General features: G+C 39.7%; 2 protein-coding genes across 8 annotated transcripts in view; one reads left to right on the top strand and one right to left on the bottom strand.

Moving 5' to 3' along the window:
- Positions 1-2,368, bottom strand: part of prkci (protein kinase C, iota) — a 41,088-nt gene extending 38,720 nt beyond the window's left edge. Inside the window, exon 1 of the mRNA XM_034703228.1 lies at positions 2,286-2,368. Within this exon, the coding sequence (XP_034559119.1) occupies positions 2,286-2,368 (83 nt within the window). The remainder of the gene's footprint in view (positions 1-2,285) is intronic.
- Positions 2,369-4,433: 2,065 nt separating this feature from the next.
- phc3 (polyhomeotic homolog 3 (Drosophila)) lies at positions 4,434-17,993 on the top strand. 7 transcript variants are annotated; one of them, XM_034704032.1, is made up of 15 exons: positions 4,434-4,554; positions 6,131-6,345; positions 8,105-8,257; positions 8,346-8,417; positions 8,528-8,686; positions 8,860-8,949; positions 9,180-9,390; positions 10,097-10,728; positions 10,818-10,935; positions 12,373-12,653; positions 13,870-14,029; positions 14,208-14,328; positions 15,546-15,675; positions 16,117-16,390; positions 16,789-17,993. In XM_034704032.1, the coding sequence occupies exons 1-15, from the start codon at positions 4,437-4,439 to the stop codon at positions 16,941-16,943; spliced, it is 2,889 nt and encodes a 962-aa protein (XP_034559923.1). In that variant the 5' UTR covers positions 4,434-4,436; the 3' UTR covers positions 16,944-17,993. The 7 variants fall into 7 exon arrangements, with proteins under 7 accessions (XP_034559923.1, XP_034559922.1, XP_034559921.1 ...); XM_034704031.1 differs by having other exon boundaries at positions 10,818-10,941; positions 14,214-14,328; XM_034704030.1 differs by having other exon boundaries at positions 10,818-10,941.
- Positions 17,994-18,196: the final 203 nt, after the last annotated feature.

Below are 18,196 nucleotides of genomic sequence, written 5' to 3'. Positions count from 1 at the left end.
ATCCTAATAGCTCAACAACAAGACTATTTCACTGCTTTCCCGCTTCGGCAACATAGTTGAGATTCCTCAGCAGTAACCTCATAAATACTTGAAATGCTTTGTTCTGTCAGATGACACCTAATGATCAACACACATTACAGAGATCCTGAGGTGTGCCACAGAGACGCAGAGAAATAGAACAGGTCTGGCTGAGGTGACTTGCACTTCACGTTTTTCAAGTCTTGGCCACGCTCCAATCACTGGCTTCATTCAGCAGAGACGGAGGGGCAGGGAGTGGCGTTCAAACAGCTGGTGACCAATCATTTCCATCAACAAATCCAAGAGTGATACTAACAGAGCTGATCTGACTCTGCCAGGCTCAGTATGACTTAGTGAACCCTCTACTGATAAATGTGTTCATAATCTTCAGTTTGTCTTGAGTCAAGTTTGCATTACACTCCATTTAGGTCAACCCAAGGCCCTACAGAGAGGCCTGGTTTGAGACTGAGCTGAAACAGTAAATCAATTAGGTTATTTGTAAAAGATGGGGAATGAATGAGGAGCAATTATTATTTTACAAAAAAAAACATTTTTTTTAATCTACTAGTGCACAATTTAAACTTAAAATGTAGAGATTTTGAACCAGGTGAAAAACTGTAGAACAAAATTAAATATCTCAGATCCAGTGGCTGTCGGTCAACTTATTTGACTTTTCACAACTCAATGAAAACAATGTTCGAGCATTAGGTCATTCACATTTTCGCAGACCTGTTAAGTGTCCAGGTTAAGGTATAAGGGAGGAAAGGAGGGCAGATATGAATCACAGTTTGTCTGAAATACTCGATAATACAAGTATTACCACAGAATACACTTCAGCTCACACTAGGAAATGATCCAATCTCATTTATATCCCCACCAAAACTTGGATTATACTTTAATCGGCTTGATTTCCGATCGCTTATAACAATAACATCCATCTTTAACAGTGTTTCAACTCATTGAAACTGCCAACATGATGTTAATGAGTGACTAAAAACCTGTAGTGGACAGTAACAAAGTAAATTTACTTGAGTACAGGACTTAAGTAAATTTTTGGAGTATCTGTACTTTACTTGAGTATTGTTTTTTGGGGAAACGTATTACTTTTACTCCACTACATTCAGAAGACAATTATTGTACTTTTTACTCCACAAAATTTCTATCAGTGCTTTAGTTACTCACTACTTTTGCTTTGAAGTCAGCTCATGAATTTCCTTCTCTTTTCTGAAAACCCCTAAGACAGTAAAATGTGTTTGTGTAGTTCTGTTTGTCTCAGTCAATCAATCATCAATCAATCTGTATTTGTATAGCGCCAAATCACAACAAACGTTATCTCAAGACGCTTTTACAACCATAGGAGGTCTAGACCACTCTATGTCAAATTATATCTAATCTAATTTAGCTGTACCTGTATGTCAAACACTGAGCAGATTTCACTCAGATCAGGCAGTTCATTTGGAGGTGGTAATGATGGCTATAATTCTCCACCTGAGCGTCAATGGCTTTATATATATATATATACAAAAAATCACTGTCCAACCAAATAAGTTGCTGTTTTTATTCCATGGTATAGTTTTTAGAGATTTTAAGTAATGGTTTCTAAATAAACATGATGTAACAGAATGTACTCATATGTCTTGATTGCCATCATGCTTTGTGAAAATGCAACATTTTGAGATTTTTTAAAAAGTACTTTGAATACTTAAGTATCTTCAAAAGCAAGTACTTCAGTACTTTAACTCAAGTAAAAATCTGACAAAGCAACTTCACTTGAATTGGAGTAATGTTTGACCTGGAGTATCTATACTTTGACTTAAGTAAAGAAGCTGTGTCAAAACACACCATGCTTGTTGTAAACTTCATCATATTGGGGTAATTAAGTTCATCCAGCAATGACAGAAAGTACAACTCAGACCTCTGCTAGCTGCTGTGAGCTAGCTGAGCAGAGACTGGCTCCAGAGACTGATAAACTGTCTGAATTAATCTTTTAGCATGAACAACAGCTAGTAACTCACATGACAGCTTCAACATGAAGCTCTTAAATCCCTTAACTACCCCAAAGAGTCCGGCATAGCGCTGACAGTCTGGACAGTCTCACCTGTGTGTCTGGTCCAGTTTACCTTAAACCTGGTCCTCAAAATTAGCAGCCCGTTAGCTGGTTAAGCTAGTGTTAGCCAAGTGGTTCTCCAGCTTCTACAGTCTGAAACTGCTTAAATCAGCCTTCTAACATAAGAGCTGACATGCAGGAGGAACCGGGGATGTCTTACCCTTTGTAATACGCCTTCACCCGGACTTGGTGTGAGTTCTCTCCGGGGTGGGACATGGTGCTGTCCCGCAACGTCGGCATCATAAGCTCCGCCGCGGTGAGTCCGAGACCCCGATGCCTGCCTTCCTTCTCGGGCTCTCTAGATGTTCACCACGCCCCGAAACACTTTGTTTGTAGAGTCCGTCGACACACCGGGTGAAAAACGAGGCTATCAATGATAAAAGTGATGGATTAACTCGTCTTGGGAGAAACAAAAATAACATGTAAAGTAAAGAAAAACTTGAGGGATCCGCCAAACAACTCCCTTCTGCAGAGGCCTAACGACGGACAAATCCATTATCGGAATGTTTGGGGGTGGCGCTTACACACAACTTCTAAACAGACTCCATGACAAAAAAGTGGCATTTAAATCTTTCACATGTACTATTTCACACATAATGCTTTGTTATTAAAGTCAAACAGACCAATGTAATGTTGAGTGAATCTAAAGAAAGTTAAAAACACATCATTAACCAGAATTCCGACTGTACCAAAGATGGTTTAGTATGGGGGAGTGCTGCCTTCATGTTCACACATCTGAGCTCGGACATTGTAAGAACCCTAAAGGTATGTCGCGCTTTCAAGTGCTTTGATTCGGAAATAACTTCAAAATTGACCAATAACAAAGGCAAAGAATTTCTTTTTTGCATTTGAGCTATTTTAAGAAATGAGTGCACCAATTTTTCTTTCTTTCATTTCTTTATTAGGATCCCCATTAGCTTACACAGAGTGGTTGCTAGTCTTCCTGGGTTCCACACAACAAAACAATTATTTAAATCACACATTATCCATAAAACAAAGATGCAAAAGCAGCCAATTATAAAAATTAAGAATGAAAATAAGAAATAAACAAAGTATATGAGCAATTAGCACAATGTTTTGCGCCATGTCAAATGAAGAGTAATCAAACGTGTAAAGGGCATGTAAATAATAGGCTAGTAAAAAGGAAATATCGTAAAAATTGCCAAAAATGTAAAACAGAATTCAAAATTGGCTTAACATTTTAGCATTACTTTGATTTATTAGATTTATGGAGTTTATCAAATGCAACGTTATGCTACATTTAAAATACACAGCAGTAACCCAAATTTAAAGAGATTCAAATAATCTTAGCTATCCTTACTTGTTTCTGCCTCGGCCACTAAACCTATCTTTATTTTTATGCTGCGGTGGGATATATTTGTGAGTCAACTAGTTTTCTGAGTTGGTTAAGCAAAAACCAAACTGTTCTGCTCTCATGAACAAACTCTTGACAGGTCGTGTTGACAATGCAGTCCAGGGGTAACTTGATGTGTTTTCCCCAAATTTGTTTTGCTTACTTCATATACTTTCTTTCTTTCTTTCTTTCTTTCTTTCTTTCTTTCTTTCTTTCTTTCTTTCTTTCTTTCCCTTTCTCCCTTTTCCCCTTTCTTTCTTTCTTTCTTTCTTTCTTTCTTTCTTTCTTTCTTTCTTTCACATTATGATACATTAAAGTGCACACATCCATACTCTATAAACTGAACTTGAACTTTGGAGGCATCAAAAGCCTAACCCATGCTTTCAGCGTTAATTCTAATCCGCTATCCAATTCTTCATAGTTAACGAAATATGAACTAAATAAATATTAGATTCTCTAAAATTAATATGTTCTTGTTTCTGAAGCTTGTCATCTTAATTATAGATTACTTCCTCACTGCATAATGTTTAAATCTCCTCTGATGTAGGTCCTCCATGAAATTACCTAATATTTACATTTTCTGATTAAATTATATAACCTTTTTCTGTATTTTCACAGGTGTTTTGTTTTGAAGTAGCATACATTTTATCACTGTGCCGATAAGTATGGCCAACTTTCAGTGGTATCAGCTATTTATCGTCTCCAGCTTCCTTCACGAGCTCCTAGAGTTCAAAACCACCTCTATTTTTTCGTCAAAAGCTTTTATCAGATAGAAAGAATAATTCAAGTCGTATAAGGACACATTGGAACCTGTCGTGTATCTCCGGGCGCTCCCTCCGTGCAGCAGGAGCGCAGCGGGCAGCCCGGGCTGTGGAAGGTCCTCCCGCACTGCAAGCGGTGCTGCTGTGTCAGGCTTTTTTTTTTTTTTTTTTTACATTGCCTGCTATACAGCGACTGATGATTATTTTTAATCTCCATTTTACACAGAAGCGATACATCCGTGTGCTTCATGACTGGGACAATGTGCCGGGCTTTGGTCCGCTCCTGATGGCCTGTGTCCACCAATACCAGGAAGGTAACGCCGACAAGAGGTGAATGATTGTGCATGCATATAGGCTAAAGCTCCGTGTGAGGAGGAACAGACAGGCAGACAGACAGACAGACAGACAGGGACTGACACACTGTTTGTGCAATGTGTAATACCTCAGCTGTAATCTGTTCATTTAAGCTAATTTGTTATGTTTGAGGTTTTATGGTGAACATGTTGCCGGCGTTCAAATGGGCAGAGGCAGCTCTGCAGCAAAAGCAATCAATATTCAAGCTGCTGGAGTAAGATGGACTACAGTGTCCAGCTTCATGTGACAAAAGAAAAATACATTTTATTTTTCAAAGCTTCCTGTGTAGATTATCAAATAAATATCATACACATATGTCCATATTAATGAGCATTTGTAATGTAAAAAACCTGCAGGCTTGTTGCACCTGTCTGATGTTTCTCTTTGTACAGATGTGGGGGAGGCACAAAAAGCATGGAGCCAATTTTGAGAATAAATCAAGGATCACACACATTTAGCAGATTATTATCTATAATACTGTTTTTTTTATATAATTTAATAAATGAGTCTCAGTTTACTGGGATTTTTTTTAAATGAAACTTTTAGTTAATTTACATCATTTTTTAAAATATGCATTTTCAAAAGAATGAAGCCAAAAATTAAATGATAATCCCTTTTAGTAACACAGCCCCTTTGTAAATGCAGATCTACCAAAAACTGATTATTATGAATAAAAATATATATTGTTTATCTTAGTAAATAACTTTAACATTTATTGTTAAAGCTGCTGTTGGTAGTCTTGATATAAACATCAGTTCAGAGAGAGATTTTGAATGTCAACACTATCCCTCCCCTCTCTGCTCCCGTAACCTGCCCACAAAAGATTGTTGCGCTCGTTCTATGAGGAAGTAGTGGCTTCCCAGCTAATCAGGGCGATGTAGTGGGGCTGCCAGGATGGAGGATTGGAGATTAGCTATGATTGGTCCGTCATAACGGGAACAAGGTGAATAATAACATTGCTTTATACAAAGGCATTGGAAAACGCAGAGATTTCACAATAGTCTGAAAATTGCTCCACTTACCGATGACTACCAATGGATATTATGAGCTTCTTTTTTTTTACCTAGCAGAAAAAAGTAACGTTTTGACACCATTCCTACCAACAGCAGCTTTAAGTGACTTTATATAAAAATGTGCTTTTGGTTCATTTAAAAAAAAACAACAGATGGATTAGTATTCTCATTTAGTCACAACAGCACGTATATGAATATTTTCTAAGCATGAACACAGCGATGCCGTTCAGTTATGGAATTTTTTTGTTGGTTTTTTTTGCAGATTTTTTGTCAATAATATAAGAAGGAAGGAGACACTTCCTCAATTTTACCTGGAAGTAGATTCACTTTTACCTTTTGTTGTGTGCACTGTTTTTCATACAAGATCACAACAAATTAAAGCTGCTGTTCAACATTTTTTTTCCAAACTAAATATATGTTTTTTTCAAAGATAGTTAAGAACATTTCTTAACACAAGTACCTACATCCTCCTCTTTCAGCTGAAGTTAGAAGTGATTAATTAGTGTCTATTACACCTCCTCAGTTTCCCCATCACTCTGTCTGTGTGTGACCTCTGAGATGGAGAGACAAAGCCCAGGAGAGAAACAGCCAGATGCTAACAGGAGTGTGGCCACCACCACCACCACCACATCAGCTGCTGTAACCATAGCAACAGTCAGCTCTAGCTGCAGCACCAGGTGCACCCAGGCACCCTCTACCTCCCTCAGTATCATCACACCGGACAGACAAGCAGTCCAGGTAATATACAGTACCCATTATGCATATTACAAGTTCACTGTACACTGTGTTCCAAATTATTATGCAAGTTGCATTTTGTGTGAATATTGTTAAAACTATGTTAACAGTTGTTTTTTAAAATTTGTTAGGAAGTCAGACAGTGAATATATTTCTTCAACTGTGTGGTTAAAATGATGTTTTTTGGCTGTATTTTAAATCAATGCAGAATCTGCAGAAATGAGTGTGCCAAATTATTATGCAAGTTGGTGATAAGAGCATATAACTTGTGAGAATTAAAAACTAGGCACCATTTTAAACGTTCTATTGATTGAAAATAATAATATTTACTACAACTGTATTCACACTTCAACAAAAACAACAGTTTTCTTTACATTTGTATACAAAATAAAACTGTTAATGTCTTTGAAACATTTCAAATCTAAAGTGTTTTTCAAATGTCCAATATAACCTCCTTTTCTTTCAGTGAGGGTCAGAGGTCACTGGTAAACAGATTTAGTGAGGTTTCTGATGACTTCTCTGCTGACACTGTGAGCTGTACCTTGTATGGTTTCCAATACAGATAATACACAGCACCTAGGACTTCTGCAAAATTGTTTTCATGCTAAGGCCTACAGTCCAGGTAATAGATTGTACCGATGACCTCTGGAGGCATAGACTGAAATGGTATGCTATCAAAGTTATGGATATTTCATAGGACCTCTGCAGACATTGTTGGCCAAATAAGAGTCCAGTTAATAGACAGTATACGTGACACTTGCAGGACCTATTTTACTTGACTGGCAACCCTGGTAATAGACTGTGCCTGACACAAAGACAGCCCAGGCAATAGACCGCACCTTTGACTACTGCTTACATGGTTTAAGATAGCCAAGTTAGTAGACATTGTTTTAAACATTTTCAGCAATGACTGACTTGATTTGACAAGAAATCCAGGCAATACACATCTTTTGGGTCCTCTGTAAACATTGTTTCATTTGAGTGGAGTCCAGGAATTACACAGTACCTAAGAATCATACATGCAGTGTTTCATTTGACAGCCAGACAGTCCAGGTAATTGACAGCATTTTAAACATCTGCAGCACTTGGTGACTTGATTGACAGGTGAATCAGATAATAGACGATTTCTGTGAGCTTTGGATACATTGTCTAATTTGAAGGGAGTCCAGGTAATAGATGGCACCTGGGACCCTTGCATGCATTGTGTGACTTGAATGGGAAGAAATCAGAGTAATAGATGGTACCTGGGACCTCTCTACATTGTTACATATAACAAAAGGCAGCAGGTAGGTGATTGGGGGATCGGTAGTCCCAATTGGACCTCTGCATACATTCTTTGATTTAAGATGTGTCCAGGTTATAGATGGCACCTTGGACCTCTAGCATTGCTAGACTTGACAGGTTGTCAGATGATGGATGATTCTTTGTACATTTACAAGTTAGTACAGAATATGGAAATTATATTAAGTGAAAAATAAAGTACTCTGTACTGTTGTGAGGTTGGTTTATCCAGATTTGTCTGGAGTTTTTTTAGACTGAAGTAAATTATTTTAGAATTGATCACTATATACATGATGATAGTAATACTTATCAAAATAATATTCTAATCCCAACATCAGGTTATTACATTTTGTGCATGCAGAAAGTCCTAACTGCCTTTAATTCTCCATTTGTTAATGCAAATTTAATTTAACTAAAAAGACTAAGCTGCAGATAATGACCTGAAAATCGTTTGCTGGCTATCCATCTTTTAATGCAATAGGTGATCCAGCATGCTATCCACAGACCTCAGAGCATGGCTGCCCAGTACCTGCATCAGATGTACGCAGCCCAGCAGCAGCATCTCATGCTGCAGACAGCAGCCCTGCAGCAGCACCAGCAAAGCCCCCACCTGCAGAGCCTGGCCATACAGCAGGTCAGAATGATGGGCGATGTGAATTTGAACATTTTTACATTTTATCATGAGCTTTTTCATTAAAACATGTCTGCCCAATGTTTTTTAGGCTTCAGTATGTCAGAGGCAGTCACCTTCGTCATCCAGCAGCGGTTTGGTTCATCAACCTGCTGGTTCATCGGTAAACATCAGTGCTCCTGCCATCATCAGTCTAACCAGCTGTTAGATCACATTAACCAACGCATCTTTTTATTTTCACAAATGTTTTTATTATGCTTCTCCTGAGTCCAGATCACATTACCAGCGTCCCCTGTAACAGCCCAGCTGATTGGCCGAACACAAGCATCCAACTCTGCCAGTGCAGCAACTTCGATATCCCAGCAGGCCATGCTCCTGGGAAACAGACCGTCCAACTGTAGCCAGGCTCAGATGTACCTTCGCACTCAGATGGTGAAAACCTCTTCACGTATCTCACGCTGTTTGTCTCACAGTTTTTTTGAAACTGCATGCTTTTTTGCTTTCCATCCCCACTAAATTTTTGTTAAATTATTTTACTTGATTCAGTTTCTTCATTTTTTTTAACCATGTGCATGTGTCTCTCTGTTTTTCTTCCCCTCTGTCAGCTCATATTGACCCCTGCAGCCTCAGTGGCTACGGTTCAGTCAGACCTCCCTGCTGTCACCTCCAGCTCCTCGCTAACTACCTCCTCTCAGGTACAAACTTTTCCTGAAGCAAATTTAGAATAAGTCGGCATACCGAAAAACTTCTGAAACTAAAAATTTCAGGATATTTCACACCTCAAACATGAGTAACATTTCAAGATGAAAAGAAATGCTGTAAATACATCTGTAAAAATGTTCTTCTGGATTGTAATACATGTGAGAAGAGCCAAAACTTGGCTTTGATAAACTGTGTGATGATTTGTTTATTGATGTTTAACCAGGTGCAGAATCTAGCTCTGCGGGCTCACTTGCCTGGCGCTCTGGCCACAGCCCACAGTGTGATTCTAAAGCCATCCACCCATTCCCAAGCGGCCACTTTATCCAAGACATCCATCTGTGCACTGAAGACCAACCATCTGAGCAACACCTCAACAGAAACAGGACCCACTGATGTGTCCAGGCTGTCGTCAGGACCTCAGATTATAACCCCAGGTGAGCTGATGTGTACACAGAGGGAGGATTACAGGAAAGATTAGCAGAATGACCACGTGTTGAAGGCTAAGTCAGGAGCCACTGTAACCAAAATCAAACCACAAACTCTGTTGAAATGAACACTGTTCTAATAAACTATGTAAAGTGACTTTCTCCTAAAGTTTAAAAACACATCTACATGAATAAACAGGAAACAGGAATCACTCACAAACCGAATAAGCCCAAAAAAAAAAGGTGGAGCAGATTGACTGTTTGTTGATAGACAATTCCTGAAGATGTGTTAACTGTGGCGGTTGTTTTTTCATGGTCATCTTTTAATTCAAGAATGATATACATAAAGAAGAGTTCAAGGTCCAATATATTCTCATGAAGTTCATTATAGCTTTAAAATAATACAGATGTTTTAGGGACAAAAGGCCTTAAAATTACCGATCATGGCTGCAAACACGTAAAGCTGAAAACACAATGCTTAGTGTTCCAAAAGCAGAATCTTGATTCTAAAGCTTTCTTGATTCTTGATTCTTGATTCTTGATTCTTGATTCTTGATTCTTACTCTATTACAAAAACAACAGCTTTGCTTGATGTGGAATTGTCAAAGACACAACATCATTAATAAGAAACTGATCTTATATAAACGTTGTGTTAAATCCAGGATACTCATGTGTTTAGTTTTTAATGTCTTTCTTTGCATCCTTCCTCTTGCAGCCTTCTCTCCGGTACAGACCCACACTCTGGTTAAGCAGCAGCTGTCGGGTCCATCAGGCCAGCGGGTAGCGCAGCACCACGTCATCCTCCAGCAGACCACAGGAGGAGCTCCACACCACCGCCAACTCCAGCCCATCGCCCTCAGAGTCACACCCCAAGACACCAACTCCACCCCTCTGTCTCTGTCAGTCAAAAGACTGACCACAAACAGCACCCAGTCACAAACCAACGTCAACACCCCAGGCCCTTCGTCTTCGGCTTCTGTCACCACCACTTCTGCATCATCAGCTCATGCCTCAATCCCTGCAGCAGCCGTCCAGCCTCAGCCTCCTCCTCTGGTGGCTGCTCCACAGCCTCGGACCTCATTCCCACAAGCCCAGAACCAGCCCCCACCTCCCCCTCCACCCCTGGTTCTCCCCAGGCTTCCTCAGAACCCCCCTGCCTCCCTGCAGAGGCTGTCCCTGCACTCGGTCGGGGCTTTGGCCGTGCAGTCAGGGCAGGTGCTCCTGACTGAACGGGAGCTGCCCGTAGCTGAGGCTCTGGTTCAGATGCCATATCATAACCTTCCCCCTCCTCAAACGGTGGCTGTTGATCTGAAAATGCATCCAGTCAGACGCAGTGAAGCTCCATCTGTGAGTCACTATTTGTTTTGGTCATGATTTTACAGTTTTGTTGTTCACCGTGTGAATTATTTTCATCAAAGTTTTGTTTTTAATTTCAGTCAAGGCAAACATGTAAGGTGAACGGGCTGAGCTCTGCGGAGAGGAAAGATGGATGTTCTTTAAGTTCACTGAAAGAAAGATCCATAACACCCTCCACTGTGCGTCCTGAGAAGAATGGTAAAGGTAAAACAGTATGTTACTTGAATTATAAAGAGAATCAAATACTTATAAGAAACATATATGCCCATTGAGAGTCTCTTCACTGCTGAGGACTGTAAGATGAAGCTGTTTGTGTTACCAGGATCAGCCTGTATCACAAAGCTGGTCTGGAACAAGCAGACGAATAAGCTGCAGCATGCATTTACACCAACTATTAAAATGAACCTCAGTTTCTTTCATGGTAAACCCATATTTTTTAAAAAAGTTTTTAAGATGTAAATTCTCTAGTGTTCAGATTACAAGTAATAAAACAGTCTAAATACAGTTCATATAGAGTTTCAATACCTTTATGCATTTCTAATGATTGGATTGCTGGGTGAATATTTTTCACCCAAACCTGCTAACCTTATCCATGCAACCTAATTTTTGGTCAAAGATGTTTACAATTTTTTTACATAGTTTAAAAGTTCACATGTACTACAACAATATTTCATAAAATAAATGCAAAACATTTTTAAGATACAAAAAATAATTCACAAACTGCAAAAATATTTTATTAAAAGCAAAATCATATCACAAAATGCAAAAATATTCAGAAAATCTTTAACCGATTCACAAAGTAAAAAAAAATCGTATTTGATACACAAAATGAGAAAATATTTCTTGAAAAGTAGAAACATTTAATAAGCCGCAAATGTGATTATAAAATTTGTAATAAATTCCAAAAATGCAAAACATTTTTATGATACAAAAAAATCTATTCCCAAACTGCAAAAGTATTTAATGAAAAGCTAAATCATCCTACAAGCTGCAAAAATATTTCAGAAAACATAAAAACAATTTTCAAGTACAAGAAATCGTGAAATTTAAAAAGAAAAATTGCAAAACAAAAAAAAATCACAAAATGCAAAAATGTTGCATTACATCAAATATTTTAGCATTTGTGAAATATTTTTAGGCTTCAGTGACTTTTTTTTGTGGTCATAAAATGTTTGTGCAGTTGACTTTCAGGGCCATTGTACAAAAGATCTTTAAAATAAAAAACAGTGGGGCGCTGTCAGCCTAGCAGTCTAAGCCTGCGCCCCATATACAGAGGCCATAGCCCTTGTCACAGAGGCCGCAGGTTCGATTCCAGCCTTGACCATTTACTGCACGTCCTCCCACACTCTCTACTCTCGACATTCAGTCTCTCTTCAGCTGTTCTATCAAATAGAGGCAAAAATGACCCAAAAAACCCTTTAAAAAACAAAACAGCATGGAAGAAGATCCAGTGTAACTGATGGATTGTAATGCACTCATATTTAGAGGTACAAGTTTCCAGTGTGTAGAAATTTTCTTTAAGGATACAATTTTTCATTAAATGAAACCTTGATAACAGGAACAAACCTGCTTTGAACTGATAGTACTGTGCAACAGAAGTCTTTTAAATCTTTCCTGCGTCTCTTTGTTTGACAGTGATGGATTCCTCCTCCCTTATATCCAGTCCCTCAGTCATCAGGTCACCAGTTGTTGAAGATCTGTCCCTGCTCAGCAACACCACCATCACCAGCAGAAGCCGTCCTCCTCCATCTCCTGCTCTACCTCCTCCCATCCTGCCATCAGCAGTCAGAGGCCCCAGTCAACCCCCCTCCTCCCCAGCTGGGCCCCCAGTCTGCCCCGACAGGATCCTCACAGCCCAAATCCTCACACACCTGGTAGAGGGTTTTGTCATCAGAGAGGGCCTGGAGCCTTTCCCGGTATGTCTGCTGTAGGTTTACTACAAACACTCTGTCAGCTCATCAGCCGTGGAATATGTTTTTAATATCTATGTGCTGATATTCAACATGTTTAAAAAAGTTAGGATAGGGTTAAAAGTTGTGTTATCCAAGGAGGAACATCCTCCTTCTAATTAGATTAATTTGCAATAGGTAAGTAACATGACTGGGGTTAAAAAGGGCATTCCAGAGATGCTGAGTTTCTCATATGTAAAAATGGGAAGAGGTTCACCACTCTGTGAGAGACTGTGTGAGCATATAGTTCAACAATCTCAGAATAATGTTCCTCAGAGTAAAATGGCAAAGAACTAGTGGATTTCATCATCTGCAGTACATAATATCATTGAAAGATTCATAGAACCTGGAGACATCACTGTACATAAGGAACAAGGACCAAAACCAAGACTGGATGGCTGTGATCTTCAGGCACTCAGGCAACACTACATTACAAACAGGAGTGATTCTGTAGTGGAAATCACTGCATAGGCTGAAAACAAAAAACACTGTCTGTGAACACAGTTTGTCGCTGCATTCACAAATGCAGGTTAAAACTGAGCCATGCAAAGAGGACACACTATATAAACATGATGCAGAAACACCAGCAACTTCCCTTTAAGATGGACTGAGGAAAAGTGGAAAAGTGCCTTGTGGTCTGAAGAATCAAAATTTGACATTCCTTTTGGAAACCATGGATGCTGCATCCCCTTCTCTAAGGAGGAGAGGGACCATCTGGCTTGTTAATAAAATGGAGCCACCACTTGACATCTTGTTTACTGACTTTTTCCAACTTCCTATTCTTCCTCACTGGTCAGCATTTTATTTTGTGTTCAGGTAAACTGAATCCAACTGTGCTTACAAATCCCTAAGAAGGAAATCTGACAAATTACATAATACAGTATAAGCTCACTCCCAAACAAAGGCTCTGGAATTTCCTAAAACAGCTTAGCGCTGTAGTTTTTAACACTCACACAAGTAAATACTGCATCTGACTACTTTCAGCAGTGGATGAGTCTGTTTGGGAGTAGATTGAATAAAAAGAACAGTTCCTGAACAAATGTTTCCACTAGTGCAGCGTTCATGCATATATCTAGGAACACCAGACTTATGTCAGTGTGGTTTGTCTGTCTACACTGGGCTCACATGTTTTTCCACACCAGTGTGTAAAATCCTACTCTTGTAAATTGACTTCTTAATGCAGGTGGTCCCAACTACGCTGTTATCAGACCAGCAAGCTTCACTTCCTGACTCTGAGGAGATTCAAACCAATGGGGACGCAGCAGCAGAGGACAGTCCGCTTGAAGCTGACCTGTCAGACTCGACTGACTCTGAGATGGACAACGATGACCCTGCTGCAGATGGTTAGTATGCTTGGGTGTTGAGTTGATTTCTCATCAAACAGTTCAATGAGCACTCTTGTTTTGTATGAAAGCATCTGCATTAGTCATTGGTCTTGATTCGTTTATGCATTTCCTTAAGCTTGTAATTTGTGCGTCTGTGTCAGTGTGTGCAAATATGTGACTTGCTGGTTCTGTTAAGTTGCAGATCTGACGGAGAGTCCGGTGTCCAGTGTGCTGCAGTGTGAGTTTTGTGGGAGCAGAGGTTACGCTCACACGTTTCTGCGCTCCAAACGCTTCTGCTCTATGACGTGTGTCAGAAGGTAAAACACACACACACACACACACACACCCACACACACACAGCGATATGTAGTAACAAACAACAATTCAATTAATCAGCACACAGAGCATCAAGTATCAGCCTGGCCTTCAATTTAATAAAAAACACAAATGCATACACCACAACACGGCCACAAAAAGGTGTTCGAGTTGTGGCTTTTTTGCCAAGTGTTTTGAATATGCATATCGTCTGACACCTCCCAGCCACAGTAGGATGAGGGAAGGGGAGAGAGAAGAAAGAAGAAACAGGGAGAGTAGTATGCAGAGAGATGCTAAAAGACAGGGAAGGTAACTCAAGGAGGAGAAGCCTGTTCAGGCTACAGCTCACCCCTGCCAGGTTAGACTGCAGATTCTACCTCCCCCAACTCCCCCACTCTAATGAGGGGAGACTGTCAGTCACACACACAGCGTAGTGTTTATTCAATTATTCATTCATACACACTGTTGCATTGAATGCGTTCTAGATCACGAAACAAATATTAATCTATCACTGAAAATAGTCCTATACAGATGCACTACTTTCATTTGTTTGATTAAGGCGTGTTTAAAACTACAGTTCCCAACTGTTTGAGGAAATAATATATTTGGTTTTTTTTAACCCGAAACTATTTATTTTTACTACATTTATTATAATACATAACACAACACTGATAAGAGCAACTCTGATGCTGAACTGGGCATTTCATCTTGTTTTTAATCCAAAGCTGATGCCTACAGTGAAACTAACCCCAGTGTAAGTGTAACATTATGTGGAAACAATGAGTAATACTCTAACCCCTCAGTGACTAAACATGCCCTTGAGCAAGGCACTAAACATTGGTTGGAACCAAATGAATGTAAATGCAGGGTTTTGGTACAAAATATTCTAATCTGTTGTATAAATAATGTTTAAAAAATTCAGCATTATGTTTATGACTTTCAAAACTGTCTCAGTGGTGGTGAAACATGTAATCTGACATCTGGAATCCTTTTAGGGTTATAAAAGACAGTCTCAGGAGTATAATCACAACCAGGTTTCTCTTAGAAACGGAGTCAGGGCTTTAAAGAGTCTAACTGTACTGAGTACATGATAGAAAATAAAATCTCCAAGAGCTTTCTAAAAAGGCATCATGACTGCACAGCTCCCACTACACAGATGTGATGATCTACAGAGAGCTGCTTGAATCTATCTGAATATTTTGAATGTGTGTGTGTGTAGGTTTAATGTGAGCTGCACCAAGCGGATCAGCATGCTGAGAGCAGGGCGCTGGGGTCACAGGCCGATGGGCAGGAGAGGACGACCCCCCAGCAGAGTCAACGGAGCCTCCAGAGAACATTTTCTGAGACAGGTCAGTTATCGTCAGTGACCTGCTGCGCGGAGTAACATGCAGAAGAGCTGCAGGGATCACTGGTCCTCTGAGACGAGCCGCTCCCGGGGGACACAGCTGCGTCTGACAGCAGCAGAGCTTTGAAAGAGAGCAGTGAGATGTGAATTTCACAAAATGGGAGTCTGTTTTCAAAAAGATGCAATACCCTGAACTCTTTATAAAGAACCTTTAGAGTAAGAATCACACAGACAACTCAGGTAACTTTAAAGAGAAAAGTATAATCCTATAATTATTTTAAAATCAAACTTTTAATTTGAAACACTTGTATGTTGTGTAAAATAAAAAATGTAGCATTCATATTGAATGTTCTCTACAGAAGTCAACACCTGGTTGACCTCTGTAGAGAACATAGTCTCCCTAAAAACTCAGCTGACACTCTCTGCTGTCCTGTGTACTCCTCAGACTCACAGGTCGTTTGGTTCAGAGGAGGCCCGGCAGAGCTCTCTGAGACAGGAAGAGCAGGATGAAGAGCAGGAGGATGATGATCTCCCTGTCCCGATGACAACCAGGCTCCGGAAACAGGCCGAGACGCGTCGAGAGAGGGAGAGAGAGAAGGAGAGGGAGCAGGAGCAGAGGATGACAGAGACGATCAGTGTTTCTGACGGAGAGGAAGACGTCGGCAGTCCGTCTCAGTGGAACGTAGAACAAGTGGTCAATTTTATCAACTCCCTGCCAGGTACGACTGTGACCTTTGCATTTTGTGTATTTACCACCCTGACCCCTCTCAAATTTATTTTTAACAAAAAAAAGTCATGAAAAGTTCCTGTTTGATCACGAGATTCTTGTTAAGTGTTACTCTGTTGTAGAGCAGGAATTAAAAAACAGTGATGTATGTAGAAGGTCTGACACCTACCCTGCACCAGTGGTTTCAGGCATTAACAATTACAATATGAAAATGATTAATGGCATCCCTTACAGAGACATCTGTATTAATTTCAGTCTGTTTCACAACCAGATAAAAAGTCCTCACAGGAGTTTTATTGTAATTTTTAAGCATGATTAGTAGCAGAGAGCTATTAAGGCCCTGCTAACTCCCCAAACTCAAAATAAGCAGAGTGCTCCATTTCTTTTCAGGTGGTCAGGATGTGGCTGCAGATTTTCGCTCACAGGAAATTGATGGACAGGCTCTGCTGCTCCTCACAGAGGATCACCTGGTCAGCACCATGAACCTTAAACTGGGACCGGCTCTGAAACTCTGTGCTCACATTAACTCTCTGAAAGACCCATAAATAATAAACCTGCTCTCCATGAGCGGATTGATTGATTGATTGATCTTGACATGGAAAACACAAAGGACAGTATTTCTTCCTGCAGTGATAACGCACAGACTGCAGTTTTCTCCTCTGATCACTGCCACAGTTTCATACCTGACGCCTCCAGTGATGGGTCCATACACTGCCACAGCTGATTTCTACAGAGGAGCAGATCTCTCCATCACCTCTCATCATCCCATTGTAGTAACCGTAGCAGTTTTACTCCTGTTATCCATTTGTTTCAAAATGGTTTTCAAAGTTCTTTGTATCAGGTGTGAAGATGTCCAGAGAGGAAAGTGACAAAAAACCAGGTGATCCTTTTTAAAGTCTCTTCATTCACTACTCTGTCTAGTGTTTATGACTGGAGAGGATAAGGATCCAAGATTTAGGAATGATTTTTATGTTTCCTTTTCATTTAAACTGGGAAGCAGCAGTGGTTAAGTTTTAATGGGTCTTTTTTTTACTGTGGATAAAAGTGGAAGAGTAGAACATTTTTTAACTTGAATTTCAACCCAAAAAAGAATTTATGACTTAATTGGGGTTCATTATTCACCAGTTTTCACAGGAAAAAAGTAACCAAACAAAAAACCCTGAAAAAATGATCACCCTTTGGTTTCACAGGATAATTTTGGTCATAAATCAGGCGGGTGAGAAATTGGACCCCTGTATTTTTTTTTTTAACTTAGTTTCATTTTCCGTTTAGGCAACTTAAACATTCATTTATACATTTTTGCTGTATCTGTAGGATCACTGTTTTTTTATCGCTTTTCTCTCAGTGTTTCTGAACATTTGTAAACAAAGAAAACAACTCTGCCTTTACACCACAAGACAGAACAGCTTTAGTATGCTGAACAGTCACAAAGTTTACAGAACAGATTAATACTTACCATCTTACAGATGAAATGTCATTAACTTTATCATGAGGAAACACATAGTTGTACTGACGTCTGGGAAGTAAGTGGTGACAAGGTTATTTATGAATTATTTATAAGAATCATAATTAATAAACAAATGAAAAAAAAACAAGTATTTTGAGGTTTGTTGTGGTTTATATATTGATGTCATAAATGCATTATGCTGGATCACCACTAGAGGGAGTCCACTGCTGCTATGGAAAATGCACAACTTAAGCTGTCCATATAATCAGGTAGGAGTTGTGGTGTACTCAGAGGGGGTGGGGTGGGGGGTTTCCCAATTTCAGGAGGTAACTGTGCTGAAGTGCCCTCTTG

The sequence above is a fragment of the Notolabrus celidotus genome, chromosome 15 (assembly GCF_009762535.1).
Source record: "Notolabrus celidotus isolate fNotCel1 chromosome 15, fNotCel1.pri, whole genome shotgun sequence".
NCBI classification, from domain to species: domain Eukaryota; kingdom Metazoa; phylum Chordata; class Actinopteri; order Labriformes; family Labridae; genus Notolabrus; species Notolabrus celidotus.
This window is presented reverse-complemented; position numbering and strand designations above follow the sequence as displayed.